The 24368-nt window shown below is 55.8% G+C and overlaps 1 protein-coding gene across 1 annotated transcript in view; it reads right to left on the minus strand.

Moving 5' to 3' along the window:
• Window positions 1–282: 282 nt before the first annotated feature.
• MYT1 (myelin transcription factor 1) overlaps window positions 283–24368 on the minus strand; it is a 35453-nt gene continuing 11367 nt past the window's right edge. The window contains exons 8-21 of the mRNA XM_065919650.1: window positions 23466–23579; window positions 20117–20331; window positions 18061–18185; window positions 17261–17530; window positions 14085–14239; window positions 13092–13154; window positions 12909–12977; window positions 8731–8793; window positions 8372–8455; window positions 4688–4909; window positions 3532–3623; window positions 2871–2974; window positions 739–882; window positions 283–423 (exon numbers count right to left, since the gene is read on the minus strand). Coding sequence (XP_065775722.1) covers window positions 283–423; window positions 739–882; window positions 2871–2974; window positions 3532–3623; window positions 4688–4909; window positions 8372–8455; window positions 8731–8793; window positions 12909–12977; window positions 13092–13154; window positions 14085–14239; window positions 17261–17530; window positions 18061–18185; window positions 20117–20331; window positions 23466–23579 — 1861 coding nt within the window. The remainder of the gene's footprint in view (window positions 424–738; window positions 883–2870; window positions 2975–3531; window positions 3624–4687; window positions 4910–8371; window positions 8456–8730; window positions 8794–12908; window positions 12978–13091; window positions 13155–14084; window positions 14240–17260; window positions 17531–18060; window positions 18186–20116; window positions 20332–23465; window positions 23580–24368) is intronic.

Raw genomic sequence — 24368 nt, forward strand, 5'->3', positions numbered from 1 at the left:
AAAATAAATCACTTTGTAATACTTCACGCCCCGCACTCACATTGAGAGGTCAAGGCCTCTGGCCTGGCGCGTGCGTCACATCGAGGGAGACGAGGATTTCCAGGCACTCCTCCGGCTAAACACTCCCACCCCCTCGCCGAGGCCACCCTGGGCTGCCAACGAGAAGTCACTGTGAGTGGGAATCTCCACTGGGAGGGCAGGGCTAGGGAGGTAAAAGACAGAGGCGAGTCGGGGTGCCCTGGGCGCCCCAAGTCAGCATGGTGGCTCCTCACACAAGGAGGCCTAGACCTGGATGCCCCTCACGGCCTGCTTGATGCTCTCGAGGAGGTCCTTGTTCTCGGGGTTCTGGTAGCACTCCTGGTTGGAATACATGTCGGTGAGGGTGCTGACATAGGCGTCAAAATTCTGCTCACATATCGGCTCCTGGAGAACACAACTGGTTTAGCGAGGCCCATCCATGCAGGGGCCCCAGGGTTTCCAGAAGCAATGGGAGTGGGGATGGGGAAGCCTCAGACCCAGGAAGCCCACGCCGCCAGAGATGAGCACACAGACCCACCACAAGCAGCACTCGTGCTGAGACCACCATGGCACAGGCTGCCCAGGATGTGACAGCTGCCATGGGCAGCAATCTGCCCAGGGTGGGGCCCTCCCAGAGGCAGAGGGGTGCCTGCCCTCCCCGAAGCCCCAGAACACAGGTGCCAGCTCAGCAAGGGAGGCCCAGGGCTGCTAACTGCTTACCATGTGCGGAAGGCGGATGTTGGCAAGACTTTGGATGAGGGCCTGGCTCAGGCCCGACAGCTCCAGAAACAGGGCTTCGTTCTGCTCCTCGATGAGCTTGTTCTCCTCCTCGATGTTCTTCAGGCTTTTCTCCATGGATGAGATCTGCCAGACAGAGACGGGAGCTGCCACCTGGAGTGTCCTCCTGGGAGCAGGCCAGGCATGCCCACTGGGCCGTCTCACGTCCCTCTGGGAGAGGGCAAAGAGGCAGGAGCCCTGCCACAATGAGGGTTGGCAGTGCCCTGGTCCCTGGGTGGGGGGGGGGGGGGACACAGTGACTGAGCTAGGGGCTGGGAAGCCATCGGTTTCTGGGCCCAGCTGTCCTGTGGGGTGGAGAGGAGCACAGAAGGAGGCACTGGGCTCACATCCCAGCCCACCACTGGCTTCCTGCTCTTCCTCTGTGGTGGGAACAGTGTTCTCACATTGTGGAACATCTCCCACCAGAAAGACCAACCGGTGCCTCATCAAAACTATGAAGGCAGCAGAGCAGACCACTGCCACTCTCGGCTGAGTGCACCAGCACACCAAAGACCATCCTGGGGTTTTCAGCACAAACATGTCTTCTCTGGACCCAACAGGGCACCAGGAGGAAGTCTGAAAGTTCTCCCGGGGCTCCAAGGCTTCCACATGGAACAGCAGAGGACAGAGGACAACTCCACCGGGCTGACAGCCGTGGGCAGTCTCACCTGCTCTGGGTGCTGCAGGCACCACATGAGTCCCAGAGTGTCAGAGCCCCGTGGGCAAGGTGGGCAAGAAGGCCACCCCGGGGCCTGGCCTGGAGCAGATATGCTTGGGAGGGCAGCCCCCAGCCTCACTCTGGGCAGAGGCAAGCTCATCAGTGTAGATGGCACCTCAGGCCATCGCTAAGCCCTTTTAGGAGGGGCTGGGGAGGAGCATCATGTCCTCCTTACCCAGTGACAAGTCTTTGGGTTTAAAAGGTTTGAGCAGAGGTCCTGAGCCTGCTTTCCCTGCCCGAGCTCTCCGACAGGGCACACAATGCAAAACTCCCTGGAGGGGAAAGGGGACTCTGAGTCCTTCCAAAAGGACACTAGTGAATAATCTCTCTATAAGTAGGTGGGTGCTGGCCAATAAAGAGAAACCAGAGGTGCTTTCCAAGGGTGCTGACACTGGGAGATGCCTTGGACTTCGAGAAGGAAAACGGCAGGGAAGAATGTGGGGAAAGCCACCCAGAAGGGCGTCTCGGTGCCCAGAGACAGCCCCTGTACCCCCTCTCCACTTCCACTGCCTCTGAACTGGGGAGACGCTGCACAGCAGGACAGAAATCCCTGCTGATCCTCATCAGCTGGTGCTATTTTTACACCGGCTTCTGGGTAAGAGGAGGTCGGCATAAAAGCCCGTCTGCCAGAGAAAGGAGGGGCCGCAGAAGACACATGGACTCCAGCATCTCACACTTCCCCAGTCCCCTCCACCCTCCAACCCCATAGGGCCAGGTCACCTCCTTGTCCTTGGGGACATGGCCGTGCGCAGCTGCTCCTCTGTGCACTTATCTCTGCTCCGGCCCCCACTCAGCAGTCAAGGAAGGGCATGTTCTTCTTTTCAAAATAAGAATTTCACTGTTTTATGGTTTGGTGTTTTTTTTTTTTTTTTTTTTTTTGAGTGTTCATTTTGGGAAACTCATGGATAGGACACAGATGCAAGGCGATCGGTAACCCTGCCCCTCAGCACAGCAGTTCTTCTGGGTCAGATCCTGTGCAAATTGCTTTCCTTATAGAAATGCATTCGTCTCATGACAACCGAATCGGGCAGATTCTCGTATTATCCTCATCTGCCTGGGAGGACGTCAAGGCACACTCAGAATGAGAGGTCCACCAGGTCACTGAGCTGGTGTATGGCCGTGCTGAGCTGAAACCCAGCTCCAGTCAGGTTCTGATGACCCACATTGCGGTTTTGCTCCTACTAACCAACAGGATGGTGGCTACCAGCACCTCAGGGCTCCTGATGGGCAGAGCACATGCTGAGCAGAACCTCAATGAGGGGCTGGGCACCCCCCAACCCAGAAGAGAAGAGGGAGGATGGGAAGGACATCCTGGGTTTGAGGGCAGGTGGGAGCAAGGCGGGGCGGCTCCACCCACCTGGGACTGCAGCTGCAGCATGGCGGCCTCCATCTCAGAGTTGGACTCGTTCAGGTCTCGAATCTCCTGGTTCAGCTGCTTGATCTCCTCATCGTTGTCCAGCACTACCCCAGAGAGAAAGTTCAGTCGTGGCTCTCACAAGGTGGGGAGGGGGTCAGTCAAGGCCTGCTTTCTAGATAGGCCTGGGGAGCCCTTTCAGAGTAGAAGCCCCAGTGGCTCGTGGCCCACATCTCAGACTGGGAAAGTGGCTGCGTGTCAGCTGTGTGCCTCCAGGCCCTGGTCTTGGTGGGAAAACAGATACCTCCTGGGCAAGTGTTAATTGCTAAGATAAAAATGGAAGCTTTTCCAGATGGTGCTGGTTTCCTCCGTTTCCCTCTCATGAATTCTGAGAACACAGGTCCATACTCCCCAAGCACATGGCTTCTGGTGCTGCCAGGAGGGCTCACCAAGCCCCAGGCTAGAGCTATGATGGCCATGCTGAGCACAGGGCAGCCAGAGGTTCTGAGCCAAGGTGAGGGGCCCTGGCAGCTCAGCTCAAGAGCTCTGTCTCCACCACGACTCACTCCAGGAGGGGCTTTGCCTCCCGACCCATCTCTTGCCTACACCACCCGCCCACTCAGGTCCCAAGACCACATGCAGGGAGTGCAGGAGGCAGCCTCACCATCACTCGTCTTGAATTTCGTGCCAAGAACCTCATCCCCTGAGAGCTTTCCTTTCTTTCCTGCAAAGGTCGCTCTGGGACAGCCAGACAAGCTGGAAGCAAAGGTCACGCATGAAGACCAATTCAAGGTCATGCCTCACAGGCCAGTCTAAGGTCACAAGTCCCAGTGAGAGCTGGGCTGTTGGAGGACTATCCTTTCTGGAGCGTTGTCACTCATCCCTGGTGTCCCAGTCCTGGCTCCAGGCCCCCAGCTTCCTCACTCCTCCAACAGCGCAGGCCATTCCCAGCTCAGGCCCCCGCCCTGAAGGTTTGTCCCCAGAGGCTCGGGACAAGCACCATCTCTCAGAAAAGACCTCCTCACCCCTGCCTGCTCTATCTTCCCCACAGTGTCCTTTGCCAAACTAATAACATATTTGTTGGTTTGCAGTCTGTCTCTGCACCTGCCCTGACCACTCAGCTCCAGGAGGGCTGGTTGTCATCTTGTTCTCCAGAGACTGGTATTTGATGTGCTTTCAGCAATGGCTTGTGGAATGAATGAGCTAATTAATCTTAAAGGTGGAGAGATGAGGACAAAAAAATAACATAGGAAAAAGGTTTCTGACAGGACCAAGCAGTGACTGGTGTGGCTTCCCAGCACAGAGAGGAGGAAGACGGCTGCTGGGGCAAGACCCTCAGCGCCAGGGGCAGCATCAGGGCAGGTGGGAGCTGGCCAGTGCGGCCCGGGCCCACTGCCCAAGCATGGAGGGGTCCCTTGTAGAGCAAGGAAGGACCTGGGCCCCAAGTTCAGAGAAGAAAGCCCAGTAGGAGGGACAGGGCATGAGCTGTGACAATGTCTTTCAGGAAAAGCCTCAGCCTGCTTTAAGAAAGTGTGTTCCAGACACAGGAGGGCTCTGCTCTCTCTTGCCAGAGGGGCTCCATGGGATGTATAAAGGGGTCTTAGGACAGTAGACACCTGGGTGACACATCACACAGGCCATCACGTGGTCCCAGCAGGTTTCCATGGCTTCCCTCAGGTGGCTATCCATTTGGGTCTTTTTCCTCAAGAAACCACTGTTCTCATCTGCACCCTGGTCTGGCACAATCCCTGGGAGCCTTGCCACAGTCCCACAGCTGGGGTCTCTCCCGGGTGACAGAAGGGTGGGGTGGGGACAATCACCTGCGGTGGGTGAGGAAGCTCCCATTGGCGTGACCGGAGCCGTCGCAGCCCGGGGTGGGGCAGGCGGGCCCCTCATTCTTCAGGGACTTCCAGGAGAAAGACGAACCATTGAGGGAACCCTCCTTCTGCCTCCGAGCTGCCAGCGGGCAGCCGGACGCGCTTCTGTGAGAGGCGTATTTGCCGCTGATGTGACCAAGCCCCACACATCCTGGAACCGGGCACCTACGCGCAGAGAGGTCAGAGGTGAACCCTGGCTGCTGGAGCTGGAGGAGGAGCCCGGAGAGCCCGCCGAGCCACACCCTGAGACGCGCTGGGGTCCCCTACATCCCCTGTGTGGCTTGGGGGTCAGCAGCCACCTTCCCTCCCTGTCCCTCAGCAGCAGGGCCCCAGGGGCCTGGAGCTGACTTGGTGGCCTCCTGGTCCACGCCTGGACCTTGCTGCCAGCACCACTTCTGCATCACCCCAGAGACCACGTGCTGGGAGCTTGCTCTGAGCACTAGCCATTTGTCAACGCTTTCTACAGCCGCAGACCCAAAAGGCACAGAGGACCCAGTTCACAGAGAGGTCCCTGGGATACAGACAAGTCAGAGGCAGGAAGCCCCCAGGGATGACAAGGCTGGGGGTGGTGCGCTGCCTGGCGGCCCTCATCTTGAGAGGGTTAACAGCCTGGGTAGGAAGGCTAGAGGTCCCCAAGCAGCAGGAGGAAATAAACTTCAAGTGGCAGACGGGTTTTTTTTTTCTCTTCTAATCCTGTGTTGTCACGGCAACACCTGGTTCCACCTGAACTGAACTTTATCTCAAACCTTGAGCTAACCAATGTGTTTTTCTCATGGATATGTTTTAAGCTGTGTTAATGAAATTATGTCTTTGCTTGGAAATCTGTCTTTCTTCAAGATTCATGTCAATTGTTCTATGGCCAGGGATGATGCCCCTTGTGCCATTCTATCTCAAAATGCATGTTGTGGGAGAGGGGCCTGGTGCAACTCTCAATCTTGAGGCATTTCTTTTATCTGATTAGCAGCTTGCCAAAAGGTATAAAACACCTTGCTAAAAACTAGCAAGGGGGAACTCTTTCTGTTCCCTTTGATGTCTGTGTCAGCCACTTTCTCTATCCATTTTATACTTTAACAAAACTTTGCTACACAAAAACTCTGAGTGATCAAGCCTCGTCTCTGGCTGCCGATCGAATTCCTCTCCTCCGCAAGCCTCGAATCCTGGCGTCATTCACGGCTCGCAGCAGCAACCCTTCAGTCTCAGAAGTGGCCTCCTCGGCTGGGACCATCCTCATCTGTCCCCTCTCTTGGCTCTTCTTTCCTATCTAGCCCAGCCACATGGGCCCAGACATGAGGGCTGTCCACTGAGCCAGTCCAAGGCCACCGTAACCCCAGTCCAGAACAGAGTCACTACCAGGGACCCCTGCAGGGAGCTTGGGGAGGTTCCAGTCTATGTCCACCCCCCACACTTGGACACGTCCCAACTGTGGGGTTCCAGAGGACTCCTGGGCTGAGCCCCTCTGAGGTGCCTGTGAGGCTGATGTCACAGGATCAAAAAGTGAGAGGAGCCTCTTCAAGTCACCACACAGATGAACCTAGGCTCTGCTTTCCCACTGTCTTTGCAGAACCCTAGCCTTCACCTCAGGAGAGGCTGCAGGCGCCCCCAGAAAGTGTATTCATGACACGCTGCAGTAACACTGCTGGTCTCTCCCTCCACACCCTGGGTCCAAATCTTCAGTGTCAGGTGACCTCTCGTTAAGTCGTGTAGCACACCCAGGGGACTCCCGGTCAGAGGCACAGCTCTTTGGTCAAGTGCCAGCACAGCCGGGGACAGTGCGGTCTCTCCATGGTGATGGACATGCAGCTCCCAACCTCCACATCGGAACCTCCATAGACTTTCACGGTCAGTTATCTACTTGTGGCCAAAGGGATTTACCACAAAGCACTGACCCGACTTAATCTCAAAAGCTGCAGACACAAGATATCATAAAAGGGATCCTGCCTCCACCAGCCCTTACACATCACAGCCAGTGCCTGCCAGCCACGTCACTTCAAGCAGTAGGAACTGGAGCACTGATTAAAGTTTCTGCTGCCGTCTGCACTTGTGTAAAGACGCTCATCAATTATAAATATGGGTAAAGTTTATGGCTAGGGAGGAGGTCCTATAAAACAGAGGCGCTACATGGGTGGCCTCTTCCCCTTGCCATGGAGCCATTAGAAACTTCATCCATCCTATAAATGCTGAACTATTTCTAGAAGTCACATTCTCCACTTGGCTGCAAATTCTCAAGTTTTTTTTAAAAGCAAAGTTGACAGCACATCAGGAAGAGGAAAACCATTTTTCCCAGTTAATGTGAAAAATGCTGATCTTGATTTTAATCGTTTGCAAATGCAGCACAATTCACTTATCACACCAGCAGGAACCCTGCTAAATCCATAACAGCAATGCGTTTATATGATCACAGGCAAATTCCTAGATTCTTGGAAGAAAAAAATATTCTTTATCCACCCTCTCATTTGGCAGGCAGCATTCACAATACCAACAACCAGTATTTTGCATTTTTGATTTAGTATTCATTACAGTTTTACTGTATAAATTAAATAAACAAGTCACTGCCTTATTACAGCAAACAGCTGGTGGGGCCGTCCTCTTTGAAGGGCATAACACTGGTCAATTTGGCCCGTTCTCTGTAGCCAGCAGATGTTTGGGCCACAGCTGGGCTGATCTCCCTGGAGAAGCCAGCACAACTCTGGCCAGGTCAAGCCCCTCCCTCTGCAGAGGTGAGTGCCAGCTGTCATGGCAGACCTGCTTCCCGTGGACCTGCCCAGCCAAACTACTCCAGTACCTGGGCCACCAGGCAGCCAGAGTCATTCTCCTCCAGTCCTCGCCTGCCCCAGTGGGACCCACTGCCTGCTCTACCTGATGTCAGCTCTGAAAGTCCTGGGAAAATTGGGTGGTGGGTCACCCTGCTTGCACCTGTGGCACATGCAAGTGGGGAGTTTGAGGGGCAGGGTCCCTTCTGGAAGGAAAAGTTTGCCGTGATACCAGCCCCACCAGATGAGTCCAGGTCAGGGTTCATAACAGGGCAGCAATCCCCAGAGAGAAGGTCAGTAGAGGTCAGGGACACTGTTCACTTAAGACCCAGGGTGTCTCTCTCTTCGCAAGAGGACTGGCGAGTCCCAGTTCAGAGTGACCCTCCCAGGCCCCCTCACTGCACATCAGCTCCCTGCAGAGGCATGGGGACACACAGATACACACAATTCAAAGGCTCCCTGTCTTTCTAACCACCCTCTCCTCCTTGACTCCTATACTGACCCCTCCCACCAGACCAGAAGCCATGCAGGCTGTAGTGCCTGTGAATGCCCGGGGTGGTCCACTCCCTGAGGCCCAGGCCCAGATGCCCTGGGTGCACAGGCGGCAGGGCACTCTGCCTCTCTCTCAGCCCGTCAAACACCACAGACCTGAGAAGTCCAGACAGGAGCCCATGCATGCAGGTGTCCTCCACATAATGCACATAGCTCCCACCTGCAAGGGTATCCCTATGCCTGGCCTGAGCACGTCTGTGAAAATGGGCATTGTCACAGCTGTATCAAAGCAAATAGAGTCTAGAAGGAGCTTTTAAAATTGTAAAATACAGGGAAACCCCAAGTCTGCACGGCAGCCAGGTGGCCAGCAGGACCCCCCACTCACTTCATCAGCTCGGGGTCTTCCTTGTCGTCCTTTGCAGGTGCAGCCTTGGCTCCGCTTTTCTTGGCACGAGGGCAGCCTGACAAGCTGGTTTTACAAGAGGAAAAAATGCCATAGTGGTTTAAGGACAGCAACTTCTCAACCCACCTGCCTCCCTCCACCCCTCAGGCGCTGTGGGCAGCAAGGCCACGTCCAGGAAGCGGCCCCCAGCTCTGGCCAGAATATTGACAATTCAGACTCGAGGGAAGAAACAGGCTGGGGTGCAGTGGCACTAAAGTGTCACTTGGGGCCTGGAACTTCATCAGCCTAAGGAGACCCCCACTCTGCTGGCCTGGCGTCCAGGGCACCTGGGGCAGGCTCACCTCCGGTGCGACGCGTAGTTCCCTGTTATGTGGCCTGAGCCATCGCAGCCGGGCGTGGGGCACCTGTGGAGGACAGCGTGGCTGAGACCAGAGCCGCGGAAGTCACTCGGCCCTTGACAGCCCCACCACTGAGGTCTCACATAGCCATGACCTCCAGGTCTCAGAACTTGGCACTCAGTCTCTCTGGGGGGACCAGGAGGACCAGGGGAGAGCACATTCCTCTGCAGGACGGTGGGCTCCCAACTTGACCTCCTGCAAAGGACCAGGCTGGATGAGAAGGTCCCAGAACACCTGGGGGCCTTTAAGTGTGCTCTCAGAATGCAAACCTAGCACCGAGGACCGGCTCATCCTCCTTGAGATTGCTGGATAAGGACCACCTGTGCTCACAGACAACTGTACTGAGCACCTGAGACACACCACCCCCAGCCCTGGCAATGTTGGGGCATCACCCCCACTTGGCAAGCGCCCAAGGTTTTTGAGAAGTGGCTGGTACCAGTGGAAGGGAGCTGGGGAGGCACAGAATGCAAAAGTCTGACTCTCTACACCCAAAATGTTTGGTGAATGTATCATGTCGAAGGTAGAAATCCCCTTTAATACACCAGCTTGAGCTATCTTTCCCTGAGCGTCCAGTGACGAAACATGGATCGATTTCTGCTGGCATCAGAGCACTGGTTTCCAACCCTGCAGGCTGTCCTCGGGACGCCTCCTCCAGGATGGGCCTGCTACTCACGCCTTATCCCTCATGAGGGCCCAGTTCCATCCTGTGTGACCCAGCAGGACCCTCGTGCTTATCTGCCATTTCTGGCTTCATCCTCACACAGAGAGACAGCTGTGGAGCCAAGGCCATTCCTCAGCAGAAAACTGGCCCCAGAGGGTGGCGGGGCAGAGCACCGCTGGGGCAGGACACAGACTTTGAAGCTGACCTGTCAATCAGTGGAAGCTGCCTTGTGACCAGGCTCTGGCACGCCCAAGGCCCTTCCTCTTCATCCTCCTCCCAGATGTCCACGGGCCGACACTGCCGCCCCCATTAGGCTGGCACGGCAACACAGAGGGGCTAGATGCCCAGGGGCCTCCTTCCCAGCCGCTCAGACCTTCTCAAGGTGCCTTCCTCGTCCCTGCCCCAAGGGCCACCCATCGATTCTTCCCTGGACTGGCAGTTGGCCAACGGGTCAATCTCCCTCCTGTCAGGCTTTGGGGTAACTCAGACCCCACTGAGATTATGATGCCCCCCACCTCAGTCATGTGTGGTCACATTTTAACCCACATCTGAGGCAAGGAGGCTTCTGTGTTTTAATGGAAATCACCCACCACCTCCATCCAGGTAAGCATCACCTGTTCAAATGAACCCCAGCTGCTGGGACCTCCTGCTCTGACACTCTGCGTCTCCACGTGGCCTGAGGTTCTCAGGCTCCAGCTGCTCAAGAAGGTCCTCTGAACTACACTGTGAGGACCAGGGAGTCCTTTGCACGGCCCTCTGCACTGAGGTCCAGGCCCTGTGACACCCTCTGCAAGGACAGTCCTCCCTGCTCCTTCTTAGCTGCAGAACATAGGGCTCAGCGCAGTAGGCAGTGGCCAGGGTGGTGGGTTCACAGCGGCCCCCAGCCTCTGTGACTGTGAGCAAGACGCTTGTCTATGACTGACACCCTTGCAAAGTGCAGCCTCTGGCAGTGCCTAGGAGGGGGTCTTGGTCGGGGAAAGACTCGGTGAGAACACGCACATGGGGGCACTCCCATTCCAGAAAGGCAGGATCCCCCCCATCTTCCTTGCCAGCCTGATGTCATGGCTTTTCCCCAAGAGTCGTGTCCAAGAGAAGATGATGTCATGTGGCTGGAGAAGCAGGTGTCTGCATTGGCCACTGGCAGCGCCGGCCACCATCTCTTCTGAGTGCATTGTCTGGGCCAGAGGATGACGCTAGGCAGTTTGGTTCACGCCAGACCTCACCCTGTCGCTATCCGTGTCCCGTGGCCAGGGCGGGGGATGTCTCCCCCATCACGGTCCAGCAGGGTGTGTGGCTGTGCTCATAAGCCCCACACATGGAGTGGGCCATGTGGCCCAAGGCACTCAAGTCCCCAGATCCTGACCACATGGGACACTTGGAAGGGAAGAATAAATGCCCTTGGAATGTGATCAAAACACAGAAAACACTACGTCTGCGACTGTCACTGCATCCAAGTGTTGGTAGGGGGCCACCAAAGAAGACTCATTTGCGAGGTCATTGGTGCCTTTGCCACTCTGTGGACAGGTTACCTTCACCCAACACTGCCACAAAGCTGATCAAGGTGCCAGACACCCACTGGGCAGGGGAAGGAGAGAAGAACAAGAGGGAGCCAGGCCACATCCATGCTGTGGCCTGAAGCAGGTGAGGAGTAGCCTCCACAGTAGGACCTCCAGGGGAAAAAGGGAGTTGGGAAGTGATTTTTTTCATTCAAGGAACACCTTTCGTCACCAACTTCCAAACAAGTTTGGGTTATAGTTCTTCACAGGCTCTCCATCTCAGAAGGGCGCTGACCCTCCCTATTGGGCACCTTTCTGAATCCAGACCAAGGACCAAGTCCATGTGTCACTTCCAGGAACCCTGACCAACTGCTCTGCAGGAAAAGGGCTACTGAGGGCATGCGATCACTTCTAGAATTCCACCATCCTCAAGCTGGAAAACCACAGAACTGATCAGTTAGAAAAGCAAGTTGAATTGGAAAAGAAAACAGGAGAAAGGATCATGAGAAAGACAGTAGAAGAAGAGAGGAAGGAAAGAGGGAAGAGGAGGGTGGGGAAGAGCATTCCAAGCCTACAGGTCTGAGGGTCTCATTGCATTTCTGGAGTTGGGCACTTGGGGTCAGCGAGTGCATGTGTGAACCTGCCTCAGAACATGCTAGTGTCAAAGCTGATAAAACTCCTGGAAACATGCTTCTGGTCATGAACTCTGCCCAGCCTCATCTGTGGGACTGGAAGACCTCACTGGTAAAACAGGTAACAACATGCTTCTCCTGGCTAGTAGGACCAGACAGGCTCCCTAGAGCCACAGAAGTGAGGCTGGCAGGATCCGCTGCTCAGACAGACCTGGAGCTTCCTGCCCGTTCTAAGTCAGCACAGATCCCTGGAAGCTTCCAGCAGTAGTAGTTTCTCATCTTAAAGGCACCAGATCCCCAGATCAGGCTAAGCCGGTGAAACCTGGCCTGGATGCAGGGCCCCCAATACAGAGGCCCAGAGTGGGAGAAATTCCCAGGAGAGGGAGCCACCTTAAGGGCCAAGAAGGGGCCCTCTTTCCACACCTCGGTTCAGCCTGGGAGCACGGGGTCAGCACTGTGTGGCTCAGAGCCACACCAGTCATGATGTCATAGCTCAACTAAAGGCGTGAAATCAAAGGCCTTCACAATCCCCAACTCCAGTCCCAGAAGGACGCTGAGAGCCAGGAAACCTCTGGGCGCGTGCTCCTCGCTTGAACAAGGCTGTCAGTCAGAGTGGCTGGTTGCCACTGGGCTGCCTTGCCCAGGTGTCAGGGGCAGGAGGAGCAGAAGCAGAGAGCAGGCACAGCAAAAAGGAGGGACGAGCATAGAAGTGAGGCGTGGGGTGAGGGTGGGCACGAGGGGCCAAGACAGAAGCAGCTGGAAGGGGTGCAGGAGGAGGGATGAGCACGGAGTTTCTCGGCCATCACCAGCATCCAGTCCACTTAGCAAGAGCTACACAGCCTGCAGCCCTCTGAGCCACAACGAGACTTACAAGCCATGGCCAGTCCGGGACTTCTCCCAGATCTCCACGGCAGGGGAAAGCAGGCCCAGACAGCAGCCCATCAGGGGTCCTCAGGAGAGGGCGAGAACGGACCTGGCCACCAGGAGCCAGAGGCAGGTCCTACGTCCTGTTGGCCCTCCCGACCCTCAGCCCTTAGAGAGGCTGGCAGGGCCGAGGGGAGCACAGGACCCCGTAGCAGCCCTGGGCCTGAGGGGACAGGCAGACAGCAGTGCTCAGAGCAGAGAGAGACAGGCAGAGTGGCGAGAATCCCAGCCAAGCAGAATCAGCCCGTCCATGGCCCTGCCTCTCTGCCCCACAGCCCTGCGCCTCTGGCTGGGGCCGGCCTCGTGCCGGAGCCCTCGAGAAGGCTGATTTGGGCTGGAGCCTCATGAAAGGAGTGAGCAGAGCAAGGAAGCCACCCCAGAGATGGGAGGCCAGGAGGGCAGACATACTTGAGGTCAGCAGAATGGGCAGCCATGAGGTTTCTGAGGCTCTTGTCAGCAAGAGGGCAACCAGAGAGGCTGAAAGAGAAGAGATGGGATATTGGGATGAGCCAAAGAGGGGGAGCAGAGCAGCAGAGGGAGAAGACCCACCACACAGCACCCAGGCCAGGCGGACCCAAGCGGGGGACGAACCTGCGGTGGGAGGCATAGTTCCCAGTGATGTGGCCACTGCCGTCACAGCCAGGGGTGGGGCAGCTGGACAAAGGAAACAGAGCGTCAGATCAGAGAGGGAGGCACCCTGCCAGACCCGCCCCCGGGGCTGAGTCCATCAGGGAGGGCGGCGGCACCTGCTCCCTGCCCGTCTCGGAGCAGACCCTTCGCCTCTGCCTCTCCAACTGCAAGTTTCTCCCATACCACTCAGCTCAAGAAGGAAAAGGGAACCAAAGTGAAGCTCAACTTAAAGTCGAGATGCTCTGAAGCCCTCGCACTGTGCATGCACACGTGTCCACGCTTGTGGACAGGGAGGCGGGGGGCGCCTTCCTGATGTGGCGGGGCCTTCTCCAAGGACAAGGCCCCAGCCAGAGCCATCCTGGGAGAGCCAGATACAGGGCAGGGGGAAGCTGGCAGCGTTTAGAGCACGAAGAGGAATCCCAGGGACAAACTCTGAGCAGAGGTGAGGGCTGGATCACCTGCGGGGCAGGTGTCAGGCCTCTCACCGTCCCCTGGGGGAGGTTGTGCTCAGTGGCAGTTAGGCAGCAGCTGGCCCCTCTCCAGTGGCATCTGGTTAAACTAGCTCTGGCTGCCAGGGCTGAGGGCACTGAGTCTAAGGCAGAGCACGCCGAGGACTGGCACACGGTGGGGCCTCAGGAGGCGTCCACTCCCCTCAGCCCTTGTCTGCTCTGTGGGCCAGATGAAGGCTCATCCTCACTCTTTATCACCCTGAATGAGCAGGTTAGAGGCCAGCATGGTACAGGGGTGAGGGGAACCTGCCCTGCTGTCTGGCCCAGGAAGGTCCTAGTAGAGGTGGCCCAGCCTCTGCCCACCAAGCTGGCCAGGGCAGGAGGGTGGTCAGCACAGGGCTGTGCAGGGGCCGACTGGGTCATCACAGGCTCCCACTAGGGTGTGCTCCTTTCCAGACTATCGAGGTCCCCTGGGGGGCTCCTGTCGTTCAAGGCGGGGACTTACGTGAGCAGCTCCTTCTTTATGTCCTTGGAGAGAAACTTCAGCTTAAAGTTGGCCAGGGTGACCTCCCCGGGGTACTTCCGCTCCTCAAAATTCTCCTCCGACACTTCCTGGTCATCTGCTTCAGAAGAAGCAAAAGAATGGGCTGCTGGCTCTGACTGCAAAAGACCAGCAGGGAGATGTTTTAACCAGCTGGCGGGGGCTGGGCGCCCAGCCCGGGGCTGAGGGAGAGGGGCCTTTCAGAACAGGGTCCACGGAGGCGTTTTCTGGAGTCTCCTGTCTTATGCATGCAGGAGTAAGACATACTCCCAAGATGCAGGAAGCAGCACCCAGAGGGGCTAGGGCGCTCCCCCACCTCAGCCACTGCTCCCGAGCTGACCCAGGAACGGGGAGACACGGATGCCACCCAGGCCGGCTGCTCTGACACCCACCGTGGCCTCTGGCCTGTGTGTCACCTCCGGCCACCCGCCCTGGGTCACCTTCTGCACCCCAGAGTGCACACCTCATGCAGCTCCTTTGGGGCTGTTACCACTGAGCGTGTGTCTGTAGAAATGCTGTGAGAATGAGTGGTACAATGTACAAAGCATGACAGAAATAATCACAGGGACCTTAGGGCCATCTGGCCCTGTGGGCCCAGCCAGCACGATGATCTGACTGCAACAGGCACGTCAATAAAGCACTTTGACCTCAAATGCAGGGTCCGGAAGTGTTCAGTTGCCACCCAAGAACAGGGCACTATGAACGCAGTGGTGAACAAGGACATTCCCTCCATGCAGGGCAGGGAAGACGTCCATGAGAGTCAAGAAGGTCAGTACCCTACAGGTCAGTCTGCAACAGACCATTAGCCCCGGTGGTGGATCACGATTCAAGTCTCAGCACTTGCTGTGTGTCCCAGGCACGCTGTCCAACCTCCTGGGCACCACACGTTTAAGCTGGAAACAGTAGCAGGCCCTCCCAGGATGTCTGGGGCTGAGATGAGGAAAGGCCCCTGGTACCATGCGATGCTGTTGCTACTGTTACTACTGAACAAGGCATGGCTATGTGGACAAAGAGCCTCAACGTGAGTCCAGCCTTCAGGAGAAACAAGGGCCTCTCAGAATCACAGGGGCAGAGGCAGCTCCAGAGCAAGAAGCACATCCCACAGGCCCATAGATGCAGGGGCCAGGGCTTTTTGGGGACATGAGGGGGCACTGCTGCCAGAGTTGGGTGGGAGGTGATGCTAAAGCCTGGGGCAAGATGGTCAATGAGCCTTGGGCAGAGCTAGAAAGAGAGTCTCAATGGGGAGTCCAGGCCACAGTAGATGGACTGGGAAGGCCTGATCCAGGGGGTGACCCAATAGGACAGGGGCACCTGTGCCCAGGGCACAGGGGAGGAAAAGAAGGGCCTGGGGGTTAACCGAGGCTTCCCGCCAGAGAGTGGATGGTCAGCCATGGAGCACAGCAGCAGGATCCTGTGGCCAGGCTCCCCAGGACCTCTGAGACCCAGGTCACCCACAGATGACACAATAGTCCTGGGAAGGGGTGAGGATGCTCAGAGGGCATGGGAAGGTAGGGCAGGGCTGGGTGGGTGGCAGGGGTAAATGGCCAGAGAGACCAGCCTGAGCTGGGGGCCAAGGAAAGGGAAAGGACCACTGGATAGGTCGAGGGGAGACAAGGTCACAGGCACAGAACTGAATAAGGATGACAGCAAATGTGGGGACATAGCCCAGGTGACCCCAACAGGAACAGAAGGGCCCCACCGGGCCTCAGGCATGGCCCCACTAGCAGAGAGAAGCCCTCCTGCCAGCCCCCACGGACCCTCAGCCAGCCTCCCTACCCCAAGGGCTCACTCTGAGAGAAGTATCCCTCTTCTGAGCCTTGACAATGAGTTGCTGCCATATGACTGAGCCAGATGACCTAGATGCAGACCAGGTGGCTTCTCTGTAAAGTAGGGGTGCATGTGAGGCCGGTAGATGGAGGAACCTGGCCACCCCTGAAGATGAAACTGTAGAGAGGGTGAGTTCTCAGAGTAGAATCCTCACCACCACTGCTCCTCCTCCACAGGGATCTGCCCCTACCCCCTGCCTGCCAAGGGGCTGGCTCTACCCACATACCGCCCTGCTCTCCACCAGGTTGGCCCTACCCAGACACAACCATTCCAGGGGCCTCCTGGTTCTGCTTCAGTGTCCCTAGTGGTAAAGAACTCCCTGCCAATGCAGGAGACACAAAAGACTCAGGTTCGATCCCTGAGTCAGGAAGATCCCCTGGAGAAGGGCACTGGCAACCCACGCCAGTATTCCTGCCTGGAGAATCCCATGGACAGAGGAGCCTGGAGGGCTACAGTCAATGGGGTCACAAAGAATCAGACACGACTTAGCACACACTCAGGGACCTAACTCCCTCGCCCTCCTGGATGTGGGAGCTGGCAGGCAGGGAAGGGCTGGGAGGGAACCCCCAGACCGGTCCACACTATGCAGAGCCTGCCTGGAGTTGTACCCTCAGAGCAGAGTTCTGCTGCACTGGAAGCCCCCCCCACCCCATCAGCCCCACCTTGAGTGGGTGGAGTCACAAGGAAGGGAATGTTCCAGCAGCCTCCAGGCTATGGATAGGTCAACACAGAAGCCTGGCTTGCTGCTCCTGAGCAGGCAGAACTGCTCTGGGACTCAGACCACTGGCTGCCAGAGGTGCTTCTGAGGCCAGGCATTTTCTCCTGCCTCTGTCCAGGGAACCAGGCGCCTGCAGTGTCCCGGGCATGGTGAGGAGAGGCTGCCACCAGAGTTCAAGGTGTCCCTCATCTGGACAGCAGCCTGGTGGGAGGCCCACGAAACCGAGGAATTTGAGGTCATTCCCGAATCATCCCCTGAGCCCCCCACTGTGGGCTCCTGTCTTCTCACACTCTTGAAGAGCCACACTGCTACTGACCACTAATGCTCCAGAGGTGAGAAGATCACCTCCCTCTTGGAGGGGACAAGGCCACAAACTGAACCAATGGTGAAAACACCTCCAGGAAGATGGACTTAGCTGCCCGGAGCAGGCAGAACCCTGCGTGGAAACGGGTAGGACCCATAGAGCCTCTGCCTGGAGATGCCTGCGTGTTTATGCCGACCCTTGGGTAAGGCAAGCTGACCGCCAGTGCCTGCTCGATCCCCGCCTCCCCTGACCATCCGACAGCTCTGGACCTCCCACCTGGACAGCACCCACCTCCTCAGGCTCCTCCTCTCGTGGGCGGCTGGGCTTAGTGTAGTCCAGAGGCCGGTCCCACTCATCCTGGCGGGAGGCGTGGCTGGACGGGGGTGAGGTCAGGGAGCTGCTGGGGGCGCTGGTACTGCTCTGGCGCTGGCAGGCGTCAGGTGACTTCACACCAGGGCTGCTGCTGCTGCTGCTCCCGCTGGGGAAAGTGTTCTCCCGCCTGCGGTGCTTGTGCATGCTCAAGTCCAGGGTTCCGTTCTCATCCACCTCAATCTCCACGGCCTGCATTGCAAAGGCAACATCTAGGTTAGACACCATCCCCTCCCACATGGATCTTATGACCCCTTACTCAGCTCACCAGAAGCCCAGACAGTGTTTCCCTCCAAAGGAAACAGGGCCAAAAAGAAGAGAAGAGCCTCTGAGAAGAAAGTATCCTGAAGCTGACATGGACTCACTCTACCCACTCCCTCAAGGCCTCCAGCCCATAAAACCAGCCCCAGCACATGGCCACCTGTGTGGGCACAGAAACACGTGGAAGCCAGTGGAAGCCTGCATCCCGGTAGATGCGGGAACAGGTGTGTACAGCCGCTTGGTGCCCTTAGGCACAGTGCGTGGTGCTCAGGGAGGGGGACCATCTAGTGTCTCTGGCCAGCAGGGTCAGTGGTCAGGAGGGAGCAAAGGAAAGAGTGGTACTCTCCTCATAGACGCTGGGTTTGCTGAGCCTGCTTTGTGCAGGCTGCATATAGTCCTGACTGCAAACCCCACCCGCCTTCTCTGCCTCAGAAGGGGCTCCCAGTAGGAGCCTCACCCACCTTGCTGGGCAGGTCCTGTGGCTTCGTGCTGAGGTTCTCAGGCATCTCCCAGCAGCGCGTGGAGAGGTTCAGGATGGCAGTGGCGGCCATGTGCGCGGCCTCTGCATCGTGGGCGTAGTCGAAGCCTGCAGAAGAGGATGAGGTGCAGGGGCTGGGCCTGGGGGGAGAGGCCTTTGGGAAAGGTTTGGCTGCAAAAAGGGAACAACAGCAGGCTGATATACAACATGAACGGGAGGCATCCACAAAGACACACAGGGGAGCTTTAGGGTGGCTGGGAACTTTGAGCACAGCTATGTGAAAGTGGGCCTAGGGCTGGGTCATCCACCCACTGCCGTGAGCTCGCATACCCCAATCCGCCCCCATCCTTGTTGGGTATTGAGAAGGCCACTTTTGTCTTGACCATAACTTGGGCAGAAAAGGCAAAGACAGGCTAGCATCCCTGATATTGCAAACAGAACAAGTTATCTATTGGCAAATGCTTATTGAGAGACTAAAGTCTGTAAATAGGAAGAGTGTCTGCAGTGTCACTCAAGTAGGCAAATTTTGTCACAATATCTCAAAAGGCTGATTTTGGTGTCACCTCCTAAATAGCCACAGCTTTAGTAAATAACATTGTTGCTCAAATATAATGATGTGAAGAGTTGACTCACTGGAAAAGACCCTCATGCTGGGAAAGACTGAAGGCAAAAGGAGAAGGGGGCAGCAGAGGATAAGATTTAAATAGGATCACGAACTCAATGGACATGAATTGGAGCAAACTCAGGAGTTAGTGGAGGACAGAGGAGCCTAGCATGCTGCAGTCCATGGGGTTGCAAAGAGTTGGACAGGCCTTAGCTACTGAACAACAGAACATGAAACATGAAAGCATAAAATGTCATCTTTTCTAATAACTGTGCTGTAACCATAAGATCACTCTCAGGTATGATTTCTGAGTAATCACAACATCACCAGCAAATTTCCAGTGCCCCAGCATAAGTGGGTGCCTTGCATGAAGTCCTCTCCTAACAAGTTGGAGAGATGCCTGCACTCCAGCTGGCCATTGTATAGATCAGTGTTTCTAGTTTGAACTCGTAGGAAACTCATCATTGCTGATTTTGGCATCTGAACATCCATCATGAGCTGCCAGTTCCAATCTTATGTACACTGGGGCAATTTTCCATTTTGTAGGTATTATGCAAGCTAATTGGCTTGCAACTCACAAATTAGTGTAATAAGTGACCCAAAAAAGACAGGGGACTTCCCTGGTGGTCCAGTGGTTGAGAGTCTACCTGCCAATGCAGAAGACACAGGCTTGATCCCTAGTCTGGGAAGATTCCACATGCTGAGGAGCAACTAAGCTGGTGTGCCACAACTACTGAGCACATGCTCTTGAGCTCTCAAGCTGCAACTACTGAAATCCGCACACCTAGAGCCTGTGCTCCGCAACAAAAGCCACCACAGTGAGAAGCCTGTTCACTGCAACAAAGAATAGCCCCCGCTCGCCACAACTAGAGAAAGCCTGCCCAGCAACAAAGAACCAGTGCAACCCAAGTATATAAATAATTTTTTAGAAAGACAGGAAAGCGTGTTTTCAAAGGTTTGTAGGAATGAATTTTGTCAGTGCAAGCACACAGAAATTTTGTTGCTAATATTACAAGTGGCATACTGTATCCAACAAGATGGTCCCTGTCTAAGTATCTGTGGGGTATCCAGGCTCAGTACAGTGGTTCTCCCAAGACCTCCACCCTTGAGCTGGAATAAACTGCCTGGAAGAGGACAGCCGGAGAGGGCACACTCATAGGGTAAACCATGTCAGCGATGTTGGGCTTAACTCTTTGGACATGCACACCATAACACACTTGGGTTTTATTTCAACGTGTAGGGAGGAGACACATCCAGTCTGATGATGAAGGTGAAGGCTGCAACGTGGGTGAGACACAGACTCTGATAAAGTCACCACAGTAGACTGGGACAGCCGGGGCCCCAGATGGAGAGTTCCTATATGCTCCTGGGGAAGGGTTCCTCCTCCTCTGCCCCTCAGACCCTACACCACCTGGGAGTAGTTTCCCCAACTTACATTTAAAGGCTTTCGGTGAGGTTTCGCTGGTCTGAATCTTTGGGGCAAGCATGCGCTTACCAAAAACCTGAGCATCAAAACTTGCGTAGTCAAAGGTGACCTTGGAGAACTTCTCCAGCTCCTTGGCCAGGTTGGCCCTGGGGGTGGTGGGGGCCACGCTGGGCCGGTAGCTTCCGTATGGAGGGACCTCAAGCTGCTTCACGAAGCACATGGGCCTGAGGTGCAGGATGGAGATGAGAAGCATGAAGATAGGGCACAAGGACCCTGTGCTGTTCAACCCAGCACCCTCTACCGTGGCCTAGCCCAGCCATCCCTCAGAGGCCAGTGCGGACCGAGACCCAGGCAGGCCCTCCCCTGCCCCACTACAGGGGATGTGCAGGAAGAACTGCCACGGGGAAGAAGCACTAGGAGCCTTGAAGAAACAGCACGTCTCCCCTTGCAGACAGCATCAGCCAGAGGAGGGGAAAAAGAGAGCTGGTTTCTGAGCCCTTGGCCTGAGCCCCAGAGAAGCATCTTTAGGGTAGTGGGCAGTCAAGATGGAATTCTGGTGGTAGAATAACTTGTTAATACAATTCCCCAGACAGGAGGGAGTGGGGGCACCTGGAGGGGACATGGGGGTGTTTCTGAGAATCAGCCTCAGGGCAGAGTGACTCTACTCTTTGAAGGGAGGGGCCTAGCCCTCCACTGTGCTCTGCTTAAAGTCGCTTAAGAAGACCCTGGAGGATCTGCAGCGGGTTAAGGACAGGCATGAAAGCAGTGCTGCAAGCATTCAGTCAATGTTGCTGGAGCTCTGGAAGAGCTCCGATTTTTAAATGTACAAGAGATGGTGTGGAGACACCAGCCTCCAACAGCCCAGGGGCCGAGTCAGGAGCAAGACCAGCAGAAGATAAAGGTCACGGGTTCTGTACCATTCCAGTGAGGGGCTCAGAGAGAAGAAAAGCAAAGGAGGCCTCTTGAGCCAAGCAGTGACTTCACTCTGGAAAGGGTGGAATTAAGAAGGACCAATGGAGAGGCCCCGAGGTGCCAGGCACTGGAAGAACTTGAGCATGACCCGAAAAGGGGAGCCTGTTGCTAAGAAGACCCCAGAACCACGATAAGGCCAGCTCTGAAGGGCCTTGGGAAAGCAATGCCACCAGAGCACAAGCAGGCTCTCCTCCTCCACTCTGGACTGGTCAATGCATCTGAGAAGTTGCTGGCGAGCTCTCAGGTACCCTCAAGGAAAGATGAGGCCTAAACTTAATGCCTGCACCATGTTTGGGTGGCTTCCTCAGCCCGGGCTTCGTCCAGCAGCAGACTCAGTGTCCGTAATGCCAGCAAAACTTTTTTAAGATTATCTGCACACCCCAGAGTACAATACCCAAATCATGGCTACACAGAAGGCATGGAGCCTGGGTGGAAGGCTCCAGCATCTTGGCCGCAGCTGCTACTATCAGGGCTCCTCACTGAGGGCACAGGAAACAAACCGTCACAGCCTCGTCCAAGCCTCATGAGAAACTCAAGTCGACAAGACTGTTGTCTCATTTTTACAGGGGAACAAACTGCAGTCACCTTCCTGGGACACCACCTCCACGTTCAGCACCTGTTTGGCCCCAAGACTGGCCTTCCCAAGCCTTACCTGCCTGGTGGTTTGACATTTTGTCAGTGACTTGGATCAAGTTAGGAAAATTGACAAGAAGCTAGAAGGAACAGGGATAAGATGGAGAAAAGAAGCAGCTTCCTGGATGAAAGAAACCAAATGGAGTACAGGGCACCCAAGGACCGGGCTGCAAGGGCTCCCCAGTGCAGGAGGGTGGGCCCCGCACAGAGACTCCTCACACACCACCCTCCGAAGCCAAGGTGTGCAGCTCAATCCTCGGTCTGAGTGTCCACCAGGCACCTGCCGAGGAAGGGACAGGTGGGTCTCCAGACCAGGGTCTATGCTGTGCCCCATGCTCACGACTGCTGAGTGCTGAGCTTGCACAGGGTGTGGTGGCCCTGGTCTCCCAAACTCTTCTGTCTATGACAGATGTAGAACAGGAGTCTGGAGGAGAGGACCTGTGAGTTCTAGCTCCTGTGAGACAAGGGAGCAAGGAGTTCACTGAGCAAGGACACGGTGGGGGAGAATCCCCCAGCATGGTGGGTGCCAGGGAACTGGTCCCCCTGGGAGGAGATTCTGAAGGAAGGCTGGCCGGAGGGGGGACACGTGGCCTTAGGAAACTTCCCCAGCCTCTGGCCTTCCTTGTGACACCAATGGGGGCTTGTGGGTGAGGTTGCACAAACCAGATTCATTCTGAATGGCCTTTCAGAAACCCTCTCATCAATAAGCCACATCTGCAGGCACACATGCATGCACACACACTCACAGACACTCACACACACGCACCTAAACACACAGCACCTCAGGGGTCATGGGGGTGGCAGTCTGGAGGGCGCCTCTTCCCGGTCCAGGGTTTTAGCCCTCAGCTGGTACAGCCTACTCTCCAAACAGAACCAGGATCTCCACAAAAAAATCCTGAATCATCCAGCAGTAATATCAATACCCTCAGAGAGAGCAAGGCAGGGGCAGCCTTGTGGGTGCTGGTGCCCCCAAAACTGCTGGGAAATACCAGTATACACATGCACACCTGCACACACATGCACATGCATGCACATTGTGCACACATATGTGCGCTTGCACATACTATACATACATGTGCACACACATACATGCACACACTCATGCACACACATGCAGCTGCAGAAAGACTAGATGCTCCCTGGGTATTTCGGGAGGCAGCCCCTGAAATCAAGCAGAACCTTACAGGGCTTTCCTGGGACAAAAGCCCCTCTGTGTCCCCATTTCTAGTTTGTAAGAAAAAGACTGTAAGCCCCCTCAACCTTCCAGGTTCCAAAGAGCAAGTCAATCAATTAAGAGGACAACTGAGTCACAACAGACCTCCTAGTTCCTCTGGAAGAGACAGAGGGAACAATCTGACACATATCTGAGTCTCTCTGCAGAAACTAAGACACTTGCCCAGTAGTGATGACATTCCGAACACAAGCCTGTGGACCCCAGAATGTTGGAATAGTAAGGTTGAGATTCCTGAAACATCCCCTACCACCTCACCATCAGCCGATCAGAAAGTCCACAAGTTATTATGCATCTCAAGCCCTCTTCCCTCACATTGTCTGTAAAGACCTCACCAGAAAGCCAATGGAAGGTCGAATGTTCTGAGGACCCCCCACCCATTCTCCTTCCATGGCTTTTGTAATAAACTTTTCTCTGCTCCAAACTCCAACCCAGTTCTGGTTTGTCTGGCCTCACTATATGTTGGGCAGATGAACCTGGGTCCAAGAACACCCCTCCAGGTCTGTGGTTCATGTCACTCACCTGAGGATCCGATCCGAATTGGAGCTATTCTTGGAAGGCTCTCCCGGCTGTGGCTGTTGCTTCTCATGAGATTTGGCTAATTTTTCGGCAGCAGCAATGGGACACCCAGACAAACTAAAGACAGGACAGGAGGACAGCTGAGCCCTTCTCCAGGCCCCACCCATCTAAGCCAGGAGCCAGACACCAGCAGGCGCCCAGGGAAGGCTATCATTCCTATAGAGGGGGCTTTTCCCCAGCTCTGTCCTCAACCCTCAAAGCACCTGCTGCTCACTCAGTTTCTGTTTTTGGAAATTCTAAGCCAATGACACACGGAGACAAAATGCATCCTAAAGTTTTTCGAGGCTCTGGACGAAGGCATCTCCTCTGAATGGGTCTGGGGGATGTGTCTGCCTCTCACCCTGCTTCTCTCCCCTCACCACCAACCAGAGCTGCTCAAATTCTGTCACCCACAGGCCATAAACTGGCTGCTGACCCTGGAGGACACGGACCACCAGGGTCACAGTAGAAGGGCACAGGTCCTTCCCGGGAAAGCACCTAATCCAAGACACCATGGATACGGCTTCAACTGTTAGAACTAAGAAGCTGATCGACCAGGGGAGGTGACATCATCACAGCAGTGCTGGGGAGTTCAGCCTCTTCTCAGTGATTGGACCTCAAAGACTCTGGCCGTCCTTTCAGCTGAGAGTCACTAACTGGAGCAAAGGTACCTGCTGCCACGGCCACAGCTGCCCAGGGCTCGGGGAAGCAGCGGCCAGAAGACGGCAGACAATGGAAGCACCAGGGTCTCAGCACCCCACAGAGCAACCAGGCTTAGGCCAGATGCTGAGGTTGTGCCCTAAGCAAGAACTCTGTCCAGAAGCTTCCCGAATCTCCGAAGGGCAGGATCCCCACACGGCTCTCCCC

This window comes from Muntiacus reevesi, chromosome 2 (assembly GCF_963930625.1).
Source record: "Muntiacus reevesi chromosome 2, mMunRee1.1, whole genome shotgun sequence".
In the NCBI taxonomy this organism is placed as follows: Eukaryota; Metazoa; Chordata; class Mammalia; order Artiodactyla; family Cervidae; genus Muntiacus; species Muntiacus reevesi.